Raw genomic sequence first — 21,329 nt, 5'->3', positions numbered from 1 at the left:
GAGTGTGAACCCTTTCTTTCTCTGGGACTGTAAACTCAAATCCTACACCAAGCTTTCCATTCTGATTGCATTAGCGAGCAAGTGAGATGTGCTGCAGTTTCTGCTATCCATGCAGTTTCCAACACTAACGTTCACTTCTACATGGATGCGAGTCTGATGCCATCATTGCTTCTATAGTAAGAGCTGTCACACAAATTCTGCTAGAAAACACCGATATTCCCACAGCCTACACTATCAGTCTTGCAAATATTCTTATTTGAGTCACGAGGATAACGCTAGCCAGGTATTATAATAAGCTGTCAATGCTTCCTCATGGAGGTATGTCTATTTCAGGACCTTGGACAGCGAGCATGAAAATGGCACATCATCGCGCTATCCACACAACACAGCCTGAAATCCAACCGGCTATTCTGTATTCCTTGAAGTGTAAAAAGATCATATCAGTGAAAAAAATCTAACGCAACTTAATAGCAAAATCACTCTGAAGGCAGAAAGGGAATTTATCACGTCCAGACTGTTTTGGCAGCTACAAATCCAATACAAAAATACCAATTTGTTTCTCCTGCCAAACACACCTGCTGTTTCTCAGTTTGCATAGCAGCTTGGGAGAACTTCTGCAGAATACAGAGAGGATACAGAGAGCCTGTGTGTTGGAAGCTAGAGCAGCTCCTCAGAACTTGACTGCGGCTCTGGTGCCTCGCATTCAGTGTCAGTGTGCTGTGCAGTCAGTGGGCTTGAGCTGACTGTAATTCTCTCTCTTACCTTAAGGATGTGTAGCTGACTGCAACCCTCACTTCCCAAAAGCTATGAGGAATACACAGAGGCTGGATAGGCTCTCTCTGCTGCAGAAGAAAAAAAGAGAGAGAGAAAAATAAACCTGCAAAGAAGACAGCACGGCTTGGATACTGATTTTCATGGATGCCTGTGAATTGTCCAGTTTGCCACGGGAGCTTTAAACTTTAAAGTGTTGGGCTTTGCGATGCTGGCTGAATGCTGCATTTTCTACCATGTGAACAAGTATCCAGCTCTAACGTGAGGTTGACCAAACGTAAAGACCATTTACTGCTGCAGCATTCTTCAGCACGGGGGATTGACTGAGATGACTGTGTGGGATACCAGCTCCGGGCTACAGAATTTGAAGGAAAGAATGCAGTGAGTATTTCACCGCTATTGTGCATCAGTCTTCGTCGTGACTTATTAATTACTTGAAGTCGCGTGTTAACCGTATAAAATCATTAATGGTGAGCAGCCATTTTTCTTGCTATTTTATTGCTATTTATTGCGGCTGTTAATGCATCAGTATGTGGAGGAGGGAAGCAATAATGACATAAAATATGTGTAGCATCTGCAGCCATCCACCTATTAGTTTCTTTATTCTGTTTTCTCCTCTAAACTTTCATAAGATGAAAACAGCCTCTGGAAGCTCGTTCAGTCTAGCAGTCCTCTAGTTTTAGCTGCAGACAGGAGATTTAACTAGTGCAGTTATCTTGCTGTTTGAAGTGTGCCAGTCTCGTCATGTGACAGACACCCTGTAGACTGTCACTGTAATAGGATCTAACGTGGGAACCACTAAAATTGAATGTATTTTTAGACTGCTTTAAGCACTTATAGGTCAGTCAGTTAGTTATACTCGCCCACTGAGATTTTATATGTTTTTTATGAGTAGCACGTCTTTATCAGACCTTTTATTGGCATTTTGAAATTCATTAGGAATTAACTGATTTCAGGAAAATATATTGATGAGTGGATCAGAAATGAGCCAAAAATGCATTCAAAATTCCTTGAGCCACCTGCGCTTCCTATAGCCACTGCAAGATTGGCAGAGACCGGGCTTTTATGTCATATACAGCATTTTAGATCACAGAAAATGTAGAACTTTGTCATTATGTGGTTTGAACACCTGGGCTGTTAATTTTTCTTATTGGATATATTGCACTACTAGAGTTTTTTTTGGTGTCCATCTGACTGCTAGATGTACAATCATAAATATATATCTGATGTTAGCCTGTACTCATGTGTCCTATTGTTGACATTCCTCTAGGCAGCTGTTACACATGCACCAAATGGGATGGATGGCATTGTTGGCAGCCATGTGGGACTCTAACTGCAGCAAGGACACCATTGTTGGAGGAGAGAGTGGAGAAGCATCCTAAGAAACGCTGCTGAGGTCTACGCGATGCCAAACTTTGCAGCATGCCAAATAGTAACCACCTATTCTGAAGGCTCTGGTACGTTTCAGTCGCTGGTGTAGTAAGCTGCAATGTGTGATCTCACCAGGAGGGGGCGCTCGCGTACTTTTCCTTTCACTACATGAATGGAGAATTAAGTTTAAGAACAACATAATGTACGTAATAACAGGAGCTTCCCTACAATCCACAGCAAAACTGCATACCATATAGGGATTTTTTCTCTCTCCTATCCCTGCGTAATAGGTGTATGGTGTCAAGGCTAGCTGCGAGAAATTAGACAGATCACATTTCTATCAATAGCCTTTCCCTGCAGCCAAAAGCATTGATGATCGCTTAGCCTAATCGCCTCTGCTGTGCTGTAGAGAGCAGGGTGCCTGTCAGTAGGGGATTATGGCAAGCACGCTGTGCTGGGTAGATCACTGCAGTGACAGACATGTTAATGCAGTCGTGTAACCTAAGTGCTGTACTAGTGGGGAGAAAGCTGCATCCATTCCTCGCATCCATGAGTGGGAAGAGACGATACTGCAGGGGTATCCCCTGTAGATGTAATCTGCAGTGTCTCAGACACATCCACTGGTGATGCCATGGCGACACAGAGGAAGTAAATACACAGTGTGCAGGAATGTCATGGGCAATCAGACAGTCACATCCCAGTGCCTATTGAGCAGTGCTTATCTGCAGCACAGCTCTCTGCATACGTGCAGTGTACATCTGACAGTAAACACAAGCACCACCACAATGGCTCTCATCATCATAATGATCATGGCTATTTATAAGATGTCTGGAATGTATATGTGACAGATCACATGCAGATGTTCAATACATAAATACACACCATGCAATTTCCTGCCCCATTGATTGGGAATCAGATGGTTATTTCCGACATCTGATCTGCTCCTGTTCGATTTTGTATTATTATGGGAAAATCGATCACTTTATCAATCCGGAGCAGTTTGGACATGTACACACGATACAACTTACCGTTAGATTACCGTTGATTGGACAGGAAATCGAATCGTGTGTACCCAGGCCAGCATAACATCTGACATTGATCAGATCTGGCATAGATTGGATATAGAAGAAAGATAGCATACACACGTGTGATTGTTTCAGATTCAGATCCGATCAATTTTCCAACTGGATATTGAAAATGAACCAAAAGGACATACACTCAGAATGATAGCTGATATTTCAATAGAGCTTGTCCAGCATGTCTGATCTGCTTCCGATCGAGAAAGGGATCAATTTGGATTGGTCAGGCAATTAGTGGGCTGCATATATCTTTTGAATCCCAAATCTCATGATTTTCTCAATCAGAAGTGGAAATTGCATGATGTGTACTGTTGTCATGTGCAGGGGTGTAGTAATTATGCAAGGAGGTACTGCATGTCATCCATAAGTGTTTGCACAATATTGCAGAGCTGGAATGGGAGCAATTTCTATTCTGGAAAGTCAGCAGCATGCAGCGTCTTTCATCCAAACTCCAATGCCTCTCCGCAAGGCTGTCACTGGGGAGCTCCGCTTTATTAGGGGGGGAAACATGACACAGGCTGATATTAAAACAAAAGCGAGCTGGGGAGCTAATTGGTTTTACTTCCACAGCTCTATTCACTGCACCAAATTATCCATTCAGCTCCTGTTCTCTGTGTTCACACGCATGATCAATGGCTGCGAGGGAAGGAGGTGATGGGAGACTGACCTGAAACTTTTGTGATCAATCCCTGCAGGGAGTAAAGCTGGACAAGATGGATACATTTGGCTATGCCGTGCTGCTGCTCCACGTTCTGCTCCAGATGTTGGATCTGAGTCACGGAGCAGCAGAGAAAACTTTCCCTGTCTTGAACATTGCAGTGATTTTGGGGAGAAACCGCTACATCACCGAGAGGGACGTCCGGGCTCTCTGGTCGAGGGACCTGACCTTGAACTTTGATGTGAACGTAGTGACCCTGATTGTAAACCAGACTGACCCCAAAAGTATCATCACCCACGTGTGTGACCTGATGTCAGGCACCAAGATCCACGGGGTGGTGTTTGGAGATGACACTGACCAGGAAGCCATCGCTCAGATTTTGGATTTTGTTTCATCTCAGACCTTCATCCCAATCCTGGGGATTCATGGTGGCTCCTCAATGATCATGTCAGAAAAGGTAAGGGGATTATACAAGGTCTTTTTTTTTAATGCTCAGCCGTGGGAGCATTCTGTTTGTCTCCATATCCTTACCCTCCCTGTGCACAGTATGAACGTCATGGTCAATTAATCACTTTGTATAAAGTGCTGAGGTCTGCTTAACTACCGCATGAGGAGAATACACTATTGCTGGAAGACTTCAGCAATGCAGCATCTTCCAGAGGTTTGGATTCCAGCACACAGTGTGTCACGTTGCTATGGATGGAGTTGCTGAGGAAGTAACAGTTTGTTGATTCACAGATAGAAGTAAACCTTTAGAAAGGGCCATGAATGTTTGCAGTTATTACTGAGGTGGCCCTGATTTCCTGAAGTATGAAGAGAAGTAAAAAGTGGCAGTGGCTGTAAATCATATATATTGTCCTAGTCAAAAGCAGTTATAGAGCAGCTGGCACAGTCTGCATTCTTTGTTGGAATACTACAGTGCAGTGATAGATGGATTCTGCAGTAGCATTTTTTTTTATTTTTTTTGCATAGCTGGTGTCCCTCTGTGCACTGCACCAGCCGGATCTATTGCTGTATATACCAATCCTGGATAATTTCACTGTAGAGTAATAATTCTGGTCACACACGGTCTGCTTTTCATTAGATCAATCAAGTGTACCAATACTGCAGGTGTTTTACAGTGTTACCAATTCATCCCTTTAAAGTGTACTTGAGATGGGGGATATGAAAAAAAAAATTATATCCGGGGCTTCCTCCAGCCCCCTTCAGGCTGATTGCACTCTCGCCATCCTCTGTGCGGCCTGGATCCTCTGCTCTTCGGGCCGTAAAGTCCTTCAGTTGGGACAGTTGGAACATGCACAGTTCGGCTGTGCACTCCCCCCTGCCCCCCCCCCCCCAATTGTGCTCCTGTCACCAGGAACCTTCTGTGCATGCGCAGTACATCCTAGACTACCAGACTTTACAAGCCAAATAGCAGAGGATTCAATTGGCACAGGAGGACAACAAGGGGGCGATCTGCCTAAAGGAGCCTGTCTTATGAATAATACATGTCTTGGAGCAAGTTAAATGCAGCTTAGGCACTAGTTACATGGAAGTATCCCCAGAATCCAGGGGCGTAACAATAGACCCTGCAAGGGATGCAGCTGCAGGGGGGACAGAAGCCACATGGGGCCCTGTCCTGAGAGACTGACAACTAAAGGCACGGAGAGAAAAAACTTTCTGCTCTCTGCACCATTGTTCTAATGACTGCATCTGCTCAGCTACTGATAAGGAATCATACAATGTTTTTGCAGACAAAGATTTGTAGACAGTCCCTATTCAGTGTTACTCAGGGTCTTCTGTACAGCTCTGTTCTATCCCCAGCCTTTCTACACATCCACAAGTGCTGTGCTGTGTCCTGTAGTGACGCTTAATCTCCTTGCCGTTCTAAAAAATCCGGCAAGGAGGCAGCGCCGCACTTTAAAAAAAAAAATTAAATCATGTAGCGAGCCCAGGGCTCGCTACATGATAGCCGCTGAGCGGCAGCATCCCCCCACCCACTCCGATTGCCTTCGGCGATCAGAGTATGCAGGAAATCCCGTTGAGAACGGGATTTCCTGCAGGGCTTCCCCGGTCCCCATGGCGACCGGGCGGGATGACGTCACCGACGTCATGGACGTCGTGACGTCAGAGGGAATCCCGATCCGCCCCTTAGCGCTGCCTGGCACTGATTGGCCAGGCTGCGCAGGGGTCTGGGGTGGGGGGGGAGGGCGGCTCGACGCGGCGGGTAGCGGCGAATCGGCGGCGAATCGGCGGCGATCGCGTACTACACGCAGCTAGCAAAGTGCTAGCTGCGCGTAGGAAAAAAAAATTATGCAAATCGGCCCAGCGGGGCCTGAGAAATCCTCCTGCGCAGGTTACCCCGAACTGTGTTCGGGATAACCGGCAAGGAGGTTAAAGGGAAGGTTCAGGGAGGGGTTGAAAAAAATAAAAATACATATCCACTTACCTGGGGCTTCCTCCAGCCCGTGGCAGGCAGGAGGTGCCCTCACCGCCGCTCCGCAGGCTCCCGGTGGCCGACCCGACCTGGCCAGGCCGGCTGCCAGTTCAGGCTCTTCTGCGCTCCAAAGACGGGCTCTTCTGCGACTGCGTCCCACGCAGGCGCGCTGACGTCATCAGACGTCCTCCGGGCTGTACTGCGCAGGCGCAGAACTACTGCGTCTGCACAGTACAGCCCGGAGGACGTCCGATGACGTCAGCGCGCCCCCGTGAGGCGCAGATTGGAGCGCAGAAGAGCCCGACCTGGCAGCCGGGCCTGGCCAGGTCGGGTCGGCCACCGGAGACGACCAGGAGCCTCTTGAGCGGCGGTGAGGGCACCTCCTGCCTGCCACGGGCTGGAGGAAGCCCCAGGTAAGTGGATATGTATTTTTATTTTTTCAACCCCTCCCTGAACCTTCCCTTTAAAGAGTTTGGGCACAGAGAGAAAAAGCTTTCTATTCTCTGCACAGTTGTGCTAATGACTGCATCTGCTCAGCCACTGAATATGAACTGTCTTCAAATCTTTATCTACAAAACTGTGTATGATTCGTTATCAGTGGCTGAGCAGATGCAGTCATTAGAACAATTGTGCAGAGAATAGAAAGCTTTTTCTCTCTGTGCCTAAAATCCTCAAGCATCACTACAGGACACAGTACTTGTGGAGGGGTAAAAAGGCTGGGGGTAGAACAGAGCTGTAAAGAAGAAGACCCTGAGGAAAACTGAATAGAGACTATCTTTAAATCTTTATCTACAAAACTTTGTATGATTCGTTATCAGTGTGCAGCAGGCTCTTTTGTACAGCCACCAACCTCTCTACCCCTTCCCAAGTGCGCTGTACTATAGTGATGCTGGAGAAGGCTGTAGAGCCAGTTCTGCTCCTTCAGAGATGGACAGAGTGAGTGTAATAAGCTGAGGCTGAGAGCACACTCGTCTGTCGGTTTTTTGTATGCATTTTCTGCACACCATGTGTGTCTCTGTGTGTGAAAAGATGCACGTTTTATCACAGAAGCTAATGTAATTGATAGAGAAATGTGTGCACTGCTTCACTGCTGTTTGTTTTTATCTGCATGGGGAAAACACCTTCAAGAGTGCACTAGCCAATTGAATAACATTGGTTCTCAGTTTACCTGTGCAGGAAGTGTGAGGGGGTGGGGTGGGGGCTGGGTTGGCGGGAGAGGGCCCCATCCAAAGTTCCGAAGGGGGGCCCAGTGATTTCTAGTTAGGCGCTGGACAGAGTCCATAGAAGGAAGTACATGGACTACAAAATCATTTCTTGGGGCGTTTGCATAAACTGATCATTTGTAATGTGTGCAGCATCGTTGGAATGATTCTTATCTCACGTGTATGCAGCTTAAAGCAAATGTGAAGAGTTCTAAAAAAGATAGTGGGATACTCCTCTATGGACAGCGAAGGCTCTGGATCCCATAAAGCCTTCCTGGTCCTCTCTCCGCTGTCCCTGTTGAAATTCCGCACTTTGGAACTCCATAAAAGGCTTTGGAATCACTTGCATCCTGTGCTTCTGAAGATGGGCAACTCTAATGCACATGCGTGAGCTGACTACGTCTGAAGCCTTCATGAGCGCTTCCAAAGACTGGCAACTCTATACTGCGCATGCGTGAGCTGAGTACTTCTGAAGCCTTCACGAGCAGCTCCAAAAATGGGCAACTCTGTACTGCGCATGAGTGAGCTGAGTACTTCTGAAGCCTTCATGAGCGCTTCCAAAGACTGACAACTCTGTACTGCGCATGCGTGAGCTGAGTACTTCTGAAGCCTTCATGAGCGCTTCCAAAGACTGACAACTCTGTACTGCGCATGCGTGAGCTGAGTACTTCTGAAGCCTTCACGAGCACTTCCGAAAGTGGGCAACTCTTTACTGCGCATGCCAGGGCCGGCGCTACCATAGAGGCAAAGGAGGCAATTGCCCCAGGGCCCCTAAGCCTGTAGGGGCCCCCAGTGGCTACAAGAGGAAAACATTTTTTTTCAAAATGACCTTAACATTTTTGAGAAAATCGATTTTAAAGTTTCAAAGGAAAAAAATACACATTTAAAAACCTGCTGACTTTAACGGTTAATAGCAAATCCACCTTAAGGCCCAGTGCACACCAAAACCACTAGCAGATCGTCAAAACGCTAGCGGTTTTGGGAGCAGAGAGACGATATTTGCTGGGTGCACACCGAGCGGATTTTGTATGAGATCCGCCGGCCGCATCCGCATCAGCATCCGTGTGGCTAATGTATCTCTATGGGTTGGTGCACACCGGCGGTTTGAGGTTTTTAGAAAACCGCAAACGTGCAGCAAGAGGCATGTTTGCGGCTTGCTAAAAACCTCAAACCGCCGGTGTGCACCAGCCCATAGAGATACATTAGCCATGCGGATTTTCAGGCGGATTCGGCCGGCGGATCCGCCCGGTGTGCACTGGGCCTAAATGCTAGAAACTCTAAATTTGCAGGATATGTTAAGGAGATCATTGGGAATAAGAGAAAAAAACAATTTTTCAAAAATACCTTGTCGTTTTTTGAGAAAATCGGTTTTAAAGTTTCAAAGGAAAAAAGTATACTTTTAAATGTGGTAAATGTCACTTTTAGTAGCAAACCTAGTGGTAGTGTAATTTTACATGTATCAAAAGAAAGAGCAATACATTTCCTGACAGGGTTTCCAGGGGTTCCATACGCAGCCGCAGCGCTTTGGCCAGGGATCGTTATACAGCCGCAATATGGCTGTATGAAGATCCCTGGCATTTTTTCCTATTTTCCCAATTTTTTTTTTCATTATGTATTATTATTGTCCCCCATGCAGGCTGGGATAGCCAGAATGTAGAGTTTCAACCGATTGGGGTCACCCTGACTATACCAGCTGCAAAAAAGGTCCCTTAATGCCGATTTTTGTTCTGTGGTATCTGTTGGGGGCCCCCCAGCTTTATTTTGCCCTGGGGCCCCATTGTTGCTTAAACTGGCCCTGGCGCATGCGTGAGCTAAGTACTTCTGAAGCCTTCATGAGCGCTTCCAAAGATGGGCAACTCTTTACTGCGCATGCGTGAGCTGAGGACTTCTGAAACCTTTAGGGCCCGTTCACACTTAGTCGCAGAACGCTGGCGATTACCGCGGGCGTTTTGCGGGAGTGATTTTCCAGCGATTAGCGCGGAAAAATCACTGGACACTGTGGCGGTTTTGGAGCGATCGTGATTAGCGTGCTTTGCACGCTAATCACGATCGCTAATCGTGGAACGCTCGTCGCCGAAAAACCGCTGCATGCAGCGCGGTTGCGGTTATCGCTAACCGCAACCGCGGCAGTGAGAACACTGCCATTCACTACATTGTGTAGCGGTTTCTGCTAAACCGCTAGCAGTTTGCCGTGAGCGGGAATCGCGTGATTTCCGCTCAGGTGAGAACGGGCCCTTATGAGCATTTCGGAAGACGGGAAACTCTGTACTGCGCATGTGCGAGCTGAGAACTTCTGAAACCTTCACAAGGACTTCCAAAGGCATGTTTGACAAGTTGGTCAAATAACTTAATTGAAGGGACAGCAGTGGACTGAGGGCACCAAGAGAGGAGTCTATGGGAGGCAGAGCCTTCCCTCTCCATAAATGGGTATCTAACTAATGTTTTTTTTTTAAAGGGCGCTTCAGTTTTACTTTAAAGGGATACTTAAGCCATGAGTAAAAAAAAACAAACAGTTTTACTTACCTGGAGCTTCAACCTGCCCCCTGCAGCCGTCCCGTGCCCTCGCAGTCACACACGGATCCTCCGGTCCCCCGCCACCAGCTAGTTTTGTTTTTTGCTGACAGGCCTGGCCACATGTAAAGAAGGCAACATGTGGCCAGGCCTTTCAAGCATGTCAGAGAAAACGAAACTAGCTGGCGGCGGGGGACCGGAGGATCCATGAGTGAGTGCGAGGGCATGGGATGGCTGCAGGGGCTGGCAGAAGGCCCAGGTAAGTAAAACTGATTTTTTTATTCATGGCTTAAGTATCCCTTTAAGTCTAGAGACAGGTGCTCTGCTGTTAGGCTGGATTTGAGCTGGTATTGCTTCTAATGTTGTATGCAAACTTTATGTTGCAGTTAACCTTGATTTATAGGAAATCTCCAGCCGTGAGTAGCTGAGTGTTTCGAGAACTTCTCTTGCACATACCGTATTTTTCGGCATATAAGACGCACTTTTTCTCCCCCAAAAATAGGAAGAAAAAGTGCCTGCATCTTATATTCCAAAGGCAGGGAATCCCTGACTTCAGAACCGCCCGCCGATGCCAACCGCCGATCCGCCGCATTGTCGGGGACTCCCTGCCTTGTCCCCCTGTGTGGTCTGCCCGGTCCCACTCCCCCGGTAACAATAACTGCAGAGCAACTCACCTTTCTATGGATTCCAGCGCTGTGTGGTCCTCCGCCTCCAGCATGTCAGCTACACCTGTAAATGAAAAGTTAGCGCAGAGACGCTCACCTACTCGGCGGCGGCGGCACGATCTGCAGACATCTCGGTCCCGGGCGGTTTCCCCTAGTGACCGCTCCTGCTAATGACTCATTGAGTCATGGGGAATGACTCATTGAATCATTAACAGGAGCCGTCACTAGGGGGAGCTGCGCAGCTTCCTCTAGAGACGGCTCCTGTGAATGATTCAGTGAGTCATTCCCCATGACTCAATGAGTCATTAGCAGGAGCCGTCACTAGGGGAAGCCTCCCGGGACCGAGATGTCTGCAGATCGTGCCGCCACCGAGTAGGTGAGTGTCTCTGCGCTAACTTTTCATTTACAGGTGTAGCTGACATGCTGGAGGCGGAGGACCACACAGCGCTGGAATCCATAGAAAGGTGAGTTGCTCTGCAGTTATTGTTATTGGGGGGAGAGTGTTGACATGGAGGGGGGGGGGACACAGAGAACAGGATGGGGACTGGGGGGGGCCCACACATGGACATGCACAGGAGGGGGAACACACAGGAGGACAGGAGGGGAACACAGGGACTGGAGGACCACACAGGGGTGGTGAAGGGGACACAGAAACACACACAAGGGGGGCAGGAGGGGACACAGACACACACACACACGGGGACAGGAGTGGACACAAGGGGCCTGGAGGACCACAGAGGGGGGCTGGAGGAGACACACAGGACTTGAGGGGACACATGGGGCAAGAGGATCACACAAGGTGGCAAGAAGGGATGCCACACACAGGGGGACAGAAAGGGACACAGTGGACACAAGAGGACAATGGGGAGAACATGTACTGTACAATACGCTCCTGGAATATGGACGCACCAGGTTTAGTATATACTGTATACATTTTTTTCCCAGATTTTTGCCCTCTAAACCTAGGTGCATCTTATATTCCAGAGCGTCTTATATTCCGAAAAATATGGTAACTGGATGTTTGAAGTCAATGAAGGTTCATTTCCCACACTCCACCTAACTTCACACTTTGGTAATTTGTTTGCTTTGTGCCTGATCTCCTAAGCATAAAGTGTAGTGGGGTGAGGAGAGGTTAAATAAATCCACTTTGACTTTAAAGTGGAATTTAACTTTTAGTCATATTGTTTTTGAAAAATTCAATCCTCTGTTAGAATAGAAAAATTCCCTTCCCTTTATATCCTCAGCAGCTGACGTGAAACTTGTACTGAAGTGTATACGGAAATTGTCCAGATAATTCACTTGGGGACTATCGCACTGCTGATGTTTAGTGTTTATATGATCTTGGAATGGATCTTGGGTCTCATGCCTTATACACATGCCTGACTACCCAACCCCAGTAACGATGATCCATTGTTCGTGTGCTCCCCCTCCTGCGAGTGACTTTACGCATACGCTGCTCATCCTCCCTCATAGCAAAACAGTGCGTTGTCAGCTACACAAGTGGATCAGGTCCTATAACCTGACGGGCAACATGTAGTCAGTGTGTGCAAGCCCTTATATAAGCATCTGTTCCAGCAGAAAAGAGGGGTACGGGAGATGGGGAGTTTGGGATATTTGTCTGCACTTATCATGCCTACAAAAAAAGTATTTGACTTAAATTCTACTTTATATATCCAAAATCCATGAGTTTACATGGAACTAAAAACAGGATTTTCCATTACGACTGGGTGTCTGTCATGAGTACAGGCTTATAACTTTTCTCTTCATCACACTTTTCACTTTAGTAAATTACCACCCAACTGGCTGTGTTCCCACAAAAAATGTCCATTCTCTGCTCATTGCTAAACTTAGATGGAACAGCTCCTATTTTATGTGCAGGAGCCTTTTGCGCTTGTCAGTGTGCAGTGGGTCCCTGAGATCTGTTGCAATAAGCGGAACACACTTCTGTGCAGTCTGCGATAATCCAGGGCCAGGCGGATGCATTCCCCCATATAGCCTATGGGGGAGCACATCTGCCCTGGGCTGCAGCCGGACCACAGGAGGCCATCAAAGCAGACACGTGATCTGGCTACAGATTGGAACCAAGCCTTAGGCTAGGGTCACACTTATTAGAATGCAATGCGTTTTACCACAACGCAGAAAACGATTGCAGAATCGCACATAATGCTACATTATGGGCAGCACAAAAAACTCAATGATTTGAGTTTTTCATTGCGTTTTTAGGTGCGGGAAAAAACCCTGAAACACAGCTCTGCCTTGTACATTAGGATTTTTGGAAAGCTGCTGCGTGGTGACTCGCGTATAAGCCTAGGGTGAATTTTTTGCATATTTTGGGTGCTGAAAAATGTGTCTTCTGTGCATGTATATATGGTATATAAAACTCTACTATTAAATTAGGAGTTGAATAAATTACACTTTTATCATCCAGGTACATTTCCCAGTGGTGTAATAGATTATCATTTGACAACTGTAAAATATTGATCATTATAAATATACGAGCTTTCTAGCATTATAAAATAATGCATTTAGTCTGAATACAGATATTTAACATCTGAATCAAAGAATAAAACCGATGAATTCAAATGAACAACGTTAAAAGGAAATTCCATGAAGAAATTAAACCCTGTAAAAGGAGATAAACATATTTACTCACCTTCACTTTGCCGTGCTGGGTTGTAGACGGATCCCCTGGTGTCTTTCTCCAGCCGCTGGCCACAGATCACAGCCACAAGTTCTATCAACTCTAACACAAGCTCTAGTGTATAAGCCAGTGGCTGGAGGCAGCAATTGTGGTGAAGGGTCCGAGAGAAAAACACCTGTAACCGTGGGGTGAGCTAAGTGGCCCGTCTACACTTTTGTAACTGAAGTGAGCAAGATGTTGTCTTACAAGTTTATTTTCGGTTTTTATATACAATGAATGATTAAAGCCTAGCCTAACAGTTTTACCAGGCTGAAGGCATCTGAACGTGCCTCAGTGTGCAATACACCGGGACGTCACACAACAGTTGAAAGAGAGCACTGTCTGATGGGCACACTGATGCACTGTGCAGTAATGCATTCCCACAATGCTCTGCTGTATAATTTTGAGTGCAATGCAGAACTGTCCCAATCAGTGTAGTTGAAAGGGGCAGCTCTGTAATGGAAAGCAATGCAGGTGCCATGAATCTGTGTCTAATATACTGTCACCTGTGTTGTTAAGGGTCTCATTTGAAAAGTATGTGTGTAAAAAGGGAACCACCATAGACTTAAATCTTATTTGCCGCAAATCTTGTCTATAAGATGATGAAAAGGGCAACACTTACATATGATGAAAGCTTAGTGAAAAATGCCCTCCACAAGTCAGGCTTTGTTATTGATTATTGTGCAGTGCAGAAGAGTAGGCATGCAAACTTGTTGATTATTACATGAAATGCAGTGAAGATTAGGCACCACCAAGGGGGGGTTAGGTTTAGGCATCACAAGGGGAGTCTTAGGGTTAGGCACCGCTAGGGGGGGGGGTGTCTTAGGATTAGGCACCACCAGGGGGGTCTTGAGGTTAGGCACCGCTGGGGGGGGGGGGGTCTTAGGGTTAGGTACCAGTTGGGGGGGGCTTGGGGTAAGGCACCACCAGGGTAGGGTTCTTTGTAGGAGTTGGGAGAAGTTATGTCATAGTAATTACTTTTCTTGGCTATATCTGGCGCCGTTTTATAACCAAACTAAATTTTATCGCCTATATCTGGCACCCTATCACTTTTCTCAGCTTTATTATTATTTTTTTATAACCCAATTTTCGATTTGTGGCTGCATAAGGCACCCTTTTTTACAGGCGCCTGTTTCAAATGAATGCGTTGCTGAGCAAGGAGCAGTGAGCCCCAGCCCTAAATGAAAATTGTAGAAAAAAAAACTGTATTCTTTTTTTTCCCAAACTCAAGCTCTTCTGCTTGTACAGGGTGAGGGGAGGCAGGTATGATTAGCTGTGATGACATCTGGAGTGCGCAGTCAATCTTTGGAAGCTTGTGTCTTCATAGCTCAGTGCCCACTATTAGAGTGCTCAATTTGTCTTTCAAAGTGTTACTTCTCTATGATTAAGCCAGTGATCTTTGACAGGCTTAATGCCCCATTTCAGGCACAAATGCTCCCTAGGCTCCTTAATTAGCTGATGTCATATAAATCATTGGCCCCTTCTTGCACTACAGTTTTTAGACAGATTTAGCGCTTGCACTCTCCCTTGCAGTTGAAAGTCTGAACAGTGGGGATGATTGAATCCTGGCATCAACAGCAGTCACAGCACTTGATGACTGACTCACTGAACTCAGTGCTTCTGGTCACGTGACCAAAATTCAGAGACAAGATTTTTAGTTGCAGAAGCCTTTTTTTTTTTTTTACAGAAAACAATCACAGTTTAGCACTCTGATTAATCATCTGTTAGATGTGATATTTTGTATTTGCAGTGAAACTCATCTTTCTTTGAAAATTGGTACCCACATAGGGCCTGATTCACAAAGCGGTGCTAACAGTTAGCACGCTGGTGAAAAGCCCTTTATCATACCTAAACTCAGTTTAGGCATGATAAGTTTAGGTGTGATAAGTTTAGGCATGATAAGTTTAAGTGTGATAAGTTTAGGCGTGATAAGTTTAAGCACCAACTGGGTTAGATCAGCAATGCACAGCTGATCAAAAGTTTTGCGCTAGCAAAGTCTGGTGCACTTTGCATAGAGTTTAATGGCGCTGCTATGCTTGCGGGACTTTGCGCGCGATCTAAACTTATCTAAACGTATCATGCCTAAACTTATCATGCCTAAACTTATCACGCCCAAACTTATGAATCGAGCCCATAGAGTAGGCTTACTCCTTTCCTGTGAAAGAATGAGTACTTTAACTGCTTACCCCAAGTTCTGTGCCATCCCAAACTTCCTGGGGGGGGGGGGGGGGGGGAAGGGCTACAGGAGCTCATATGGAAAAAGGAGGCATTGCCATAGGCATCTATTGTAAAAGCCGCGATTTGGGGCAAAACACGTAAATTTGGGCATGTGGCGGCACCCGGAGCGCCTGCTATGCATGCTGCAATTTGTATTCCTGCAAGCTCCATTAATATGTCTTCCGGTAATCAGGTGTGTCTTGGTACTGAAATTTACCACCCTAGCCGCATATCACAGCTTTGTGGCAGAGGGTGAATTAAGGTTTAGGGGTGGGGGGAGGTTTAGGGGTTTAGAGGTTTACAGGTTTTACGGTTAGGCAGTTGTGGGGCGGTCTTAGAGTTAGGCACCACCAGGAGGGTCTTAGGGTTAGGCACCATCAGGAGGGTCTTAGGGTTAGGCACCACTGGAGAGGGGTCTTAGGGTAAGGCACCACTGGGGGGGTCTTAGGGTTAGGCACCACGGGGGGTCTTCGGGTAAGGCACCACCGGGGGGAATTAGGGTTAGGCACCATGGGGGGGGGAGTCTTGGGTTTAGGCACCACCAGAGGAGGGCTCTGTGTAAGAGTAGGTTTAGGTTTAGCCATAGTAAAATATAGGTAATTATTACTGATATTTTACTATCAGAATTCAGCAGTAGAATATCGGCAATTGTAGCAATATTCTACTACCGGCGATCCCCTGCCCCCTTCTTTCCAGGCGCCTTTTTTTCTTGTATGCAAAAAAACAACCTTCTTTCTTTTAACAAATAAAATAAGTTCCTGTGGGCTTATTCTTGCAAGTGCAAGCAGACTCATCCTCTGAACTGAGCCCATAAAGCTATGACTATTATCTGGACTTTATTAATTCACAACTCTTATTGGCCACTGTAGAGGCGAATATCAATTATAGCCTTACTCACCTCCCTCTGGCCGTCATCTAGGAAACCCTTCTGATCTCCTGTAATTACTGTTGGATAGCGGGATGGTGCACCTGGGAGACTGCTATGCTGGTTTTAATGAAGCATTTTGGTGGTTTTACTAGGCAGCTATAGGGATAAGAGGGGTAGTGTGGAGGATTCTGATCGAGCAGCTGCTGAGTTGGTGATACGATAATGCTGATCCGGGGGACTCAGAGCTCTGTTCTGCTGCCTTCATGCAGGACACAACGCTGCCAGTCTCATCAGCACTCCACTCTTCCACAGCAGCAGGGTAAAGCAGAAGGCATGGGTTGGGGGCTCTGGAACTTACTTTTACATTAAAGGAACCTTTTACATTAAAGAGGCACTGTAGTGAGAACACAATGAGTAAAACTTCTTATTTTGTTTTTCAATATTAGTTTATAGATTGTTTAGTCATTCATTATAGATATCTTTAGTCCTGTCAGGTACAGCTCTGTGGAATGCTTGTTTACTGAGCATTCCAAAGCAAGTGAAAATAATGCCTGGTTTCCCAGAATGCTCTGGAAGGAGAATTCGGGCATAGCTTAATAGCCTAGACTAAGCATCACTGGCAGGGTGGGGCTATAGATCAATATACTGCAATATAGGAATATATCGGAAGTGTTTATAATGCTGAAACCAGGAAATGTACCATTGAAGTAGGTATCCTGAATAATTTGCTGCATTCTACTATGTCACTACAGTGCCTCTTTAAGTATAGTGTGAGCAATGATGTCATGTGCTGAACTCTACTGCTATGCAAAGATCACATAACAGACATAGAATGAAAAGGAAAGGCAGCGTGTCAACAGTCAGCTAGTATCATATCACACCAGAGCTCCAGCACGCATTCAGCATGTATGTACTGGCAGGATAAGCTTCCTGACCCCCAATACCAGAATTTACACTGGACGCAGTAAGCTTCTGCCAGCCTGGGGGACACTGATGAGCCTATTGCTCACAGTTGCCGTTGCATTCCCTGTGACAGCATGAACGCAATGCAATACATCTGGAAAGCGGCGTGGCAGGTGTGCATTTAATTGCGTACAGTGGAGCATAGAGTAAAAAAAAGTATGCTTTACTGTAACAGTTAATGCATGCATTTTGTGGTACCCCAGTGCATGCAGTGTGTTACCATGCTTCACTTGGTTACACCGAACCGCACCCACCTCACTGAACATGGCGCATGTGGTGCAATGCAGTGCAGCAAGCCACATTACAGAACGCTTGTTATGCCGCACTGCAACGCACCACTGTGAACATGGCCTTATGGTGCCCATACGCGGTACAATTCAGCAAATGCAGCACAGTTTTATTAATAATACATGTGTGCTATGATGAGGAAAGGTTTGCAACCTTCAGCTTTGTCATATCAAACCATAGAGGATGGAGAAAGACTAGTGATCACTCTGGTTCTTAACTGCAGTGCAGTATTTTTGTAAGATATCCACTGGAGCCTAGATGATTTTCACTGTAAATGTGTGGCTGCCACGGCAACAGATAACTGCTGTTTCACTTACCTTGTGCCAGTTTTTAGTTTTGTATGATTAAAAAATACGAAGAAAAAGTAATTAAGGGTTTGAATCTTTTGTTAATTAATTACGTACATTTTCTATTAAAGTCAGTTTAAAGAGGCACTGTAGTGACATATAGTAGAACGCAGCAAGTTACTCAGGATACCCACTTTTACATTCATTATCCTGATTTCCACATCAGAACCACTTATATTGCTGTGTATTGGTATGTAGCCCTGCCCTGACGGTGATGTTAAGCTATGCAGAATTTTCCTAGAATTCTACTCTTCTCGCTTCCAGTCCCTCCTGGTCAAAATTCACTTTTATTTTGTGCTTGTATCCAGAGGCATAACTCACTGGACCCCCTGCACAACCTTGGATGCCCCCCTCGCTTTCTGCACAGGTGAACTGAGAAACAATGTTATTCAATAGGCTAGTGCACACTTGAATGTGTTTTCCCATGCAGATAAAAACAGGCAGCAGTGAAGCACTGCACACATTTCTCTATGAATTACATTAGCTTCAGTGATAAAACGTGTATGTTTTCACATCATACAGACACATGTGGTGTACAGAAAACACATGCAGAAAACTGTCAAACAAGTGTGCTCCCAGCCTCAGCTTATTACACTCATTCTGTCCATCTCTGATGGAGCAGAACTGGCTCTGCAGAAGTCTCAAGCATCACTACAGTACAGAGCACTTGGAGAGGGGTAGAGAGGTCAGGGGCTCTGCGCTGTACACAAGACCCTGCAGCACACTGTCTAGGGACTGTCTACAAATCTTTGTATGATTCGTTATCAGTGGCTGAGCAGATCCAGTCATTAGACCAATTGTGCAGAGAGTAGAAAGTTTTTTTTTCTCTCTATGCCCTTAGTTGTCTCTTGGGACAGGGTAAAGAAACTTCTCCCCCATGGGGCCCCCTGTGGCTTCTGGGCCCCTCTGCGGCTGTATCCCTTGCAGGGTCTATTGTTACACCCCTGCTTGTAACTTTTAGGCTTTGATTCGTTTTGGAGGTGGAATACTGTAATGTTTTGCTGACCTTCCTTAGATTGTATATCACTGAAACAGTCTTAAGACCTATAGCAGTTTTTTATGGTTGGAAAGGTTGTAGGAGTCCTACTTTAAAGTGCTTTCACAATAACATGTTGCATTGCTTTGTAACAGCCACTGTTTAGTGCACTGTAACGTGTATCAGTTGCTCTGTGATGCAGCGGATCCGGTTGTTACAATGCAGCACATGCCATACACTGCTAGAATCACGCACATTGATTCGCACATTGTTAGTAAATTAATCTGCACATTGATTGCTTGCTTCTCTGAGCTGGTGTTACATCACACACCTCTACACATGTTGGTTTTGGATGTATTACTGTATATGTACATTGTAGCGCAGTGCAACATTCAGTGAGGAACTAACTCTACTGTCCTCTCAGGCTATTCCATTTTCTGATAAGCACGTCTTATTAAAATCAGGTGTTTTGATATTTATATACATCTGTCAGCTGAAATTGGGGAGAAATTTTACCTAAAACCTCTGTAATTAGCACTTCCTAATTTTCCACTTTCAATATTGTTCTTCTTTCTGATTATTTCAACAATATATATTTACCAAGAAAACAAGAATTCACTGACATGTGTGCACTGAAAACATACAACGACTGTTTATTTGTAAAATATTTTCTGCAATTTTGCAGAAATGCCATGTTGAAAAATAAGTCATCTGTGGATATATAGATCCTCTTTCACTGACTATTCATCCATAAGAAATGATGTCTTGTGTATGGGAGGCTGCACATAGCTGTGACTACCTTTACAGCAGGAACATACATTATAGTGAATACAAGCAAGCGTGGGCTGTGCAAGCTCAAATGTGTCAAATGTGTCAAACCGCATCAGCGCAATTTTATGTTGGCCATGCCTGACCAGTTTTTAGGGTAAGGTCACAGTGAATCCATTGCGATATCGCAATGGATTTCAAAATGATAAGGTGTGTGTCTAACACATGGTACCTATCTGCCATTCATTTGTAACGTGGGCATAACCAGCTCCTTTTCTGGTAGCGCACAGCTTGACTCACAGTATTATGATGGAAGCCGATGCACCACAGTGGCAACATGCAGATGTAAGTGGGAGAGAGGAGGGGCCCAAAGTAAAATGGTTATTAATGAATATTAGTAATAATTATTATAATAAAAAATTAGAAATATCTGGCAACGCCAATTTCAAACATGTAAATTAAATAATCACTTGAACGATAATGCATTTCGCTGAATGCAGTCCACTTCTTCTTTTTTCTATGTATAGGCGCTCCTTGCTCGCTAACTTCTGCGATTTAGACACTGTTTGTCACTTGATCTGAAGAAGCGAACTGTGTTCCGCAAAACGTGTTCAAGTGTCTGATTATTACATCTTAAAGAGACTCTGTAATTAAAAAAATGGGCTTCGGGGGGTACTTACCTTGGGAGGGGAAGCCTCTTGATCCTATTGAGGCTTCCCCTGTCCTCCTCCATACCACGGTGGTCTCGCTGGGCCCCTTCAAAGCCACAGCCGACAATTTGTCAGGCTGTGGCGCAGGCGGAGTAGCGCCTGCAATATTTACCTTCCCCGGCTCCAGCGCAGGCGCAGTAGCGGCTCTCAGCTCAGGATCAGACGGAAATAGCCAATCCCAGTCTGGTCCACTCTACTGCGCAGACGCAAGTCGCCTGCGCAGAAGAGCGGACCCGATTGGGATCAGCTATTTCCGCCTGATCCCGAGCCGAGAGCTGCTACTGCGCCTGCGCTGGAGCCATGGAAGATAAATATTTACATGGCCGCCTTTCAGAGGGGCCCAGCGAGACCACCGTAGGACAGAGGGGGATGGGCAAAGCCTCAATAGGATCCAGAGGCTTCCCCCTTCCTAGGTAAGTACAATAGTGCAATACATGGCTGTGCAATCATAACTTATGTTATAATACACAGTAATGTGTATACACACTTAGGCAGCCAAAATGTTTTACCCCTTTTTACTCAGTGTTATGTAATCTGGGGGAACCTACACTGCACAACTACAGTAAGCTTGTCTAACCACTGTTCAAGCGCAATTTTTTACGGACATTCTGCCTGATTGGAACCTACTAAAGAGTTAAATCATTGAAAGCTGAAATATATTAGAGTATGGTAATGAAGATGGACAAAGAGGAAGTTGTTTATGGACTGAATGTGTCAGAGATGTAGTGCAAAGACAGTGCTGGTCTGCCAAGGGCTAAATCCAGCCTTTAGAGGTTACAATGCATCAAGTAAGAGCTACATACAGTCAGGTAATGAAGATTTACACTGGTGAATAACAT

At 45.7% G+C, this 21,329-nt stretch overlaps 1 protein-coding gene across 2 annotated transcripts in view; it reads left to right on the top strand.

Moving 5' to 3' along the window:
* Window positions 1-610: 610 nt before the first annotated feature.
* GRIN2A (glutamate ionotropic receptor NMDA type subunit 2A) overlaps window positions 611-21,329 on the top strand; it is an 880,817-nt gene continuing 860,098 nt past the window's right edge. The window contains exons 1-3 of one of the 2 annotated variants that reach the window (XM_068244672.1): window positions 611-1,152; window positions 2,042-2,228; window positions 3,917-4,336. In XM_068244672.1, the coding sequence (XP_068100773.1) occupies window positions 3,935-4,336 (402 nt within the window). In that variant the 5' untranslated portion in view covers window positions 611-1,152; window positions 2,042-2,228; window positions 3,917-3,934. Of the gene's footprint in view, window positions 1,153-2,041; window positions 2,229-2,324; window positions 2,345-3,916; window positions 4,337-21,329 lie in introns of those variants that run through there. The other variant, XM_068244673.1, reaches the window with a different exon arrangement.

Source organism: Hyperolius riggenbachi, chromosome 7 (genome assembly GCF_040937935.1).
Source record: "Hyperolius riggenbachi isolate aHypRig1 chromosome 7, aHypRig1.pri, whole genome shotgun sequence".
Classification (NCBI taxonomy): Eukaryota; Metazoa; Chordata; class Amphibia; order Anura; family Hyperoliidae; genus Hyperolius; species Hyperolius riggenbachi.
Note: the sequence above shows the minus strand (reverse complement) of the source record. Positions and strands in the feature narration are given on the sequence as shown.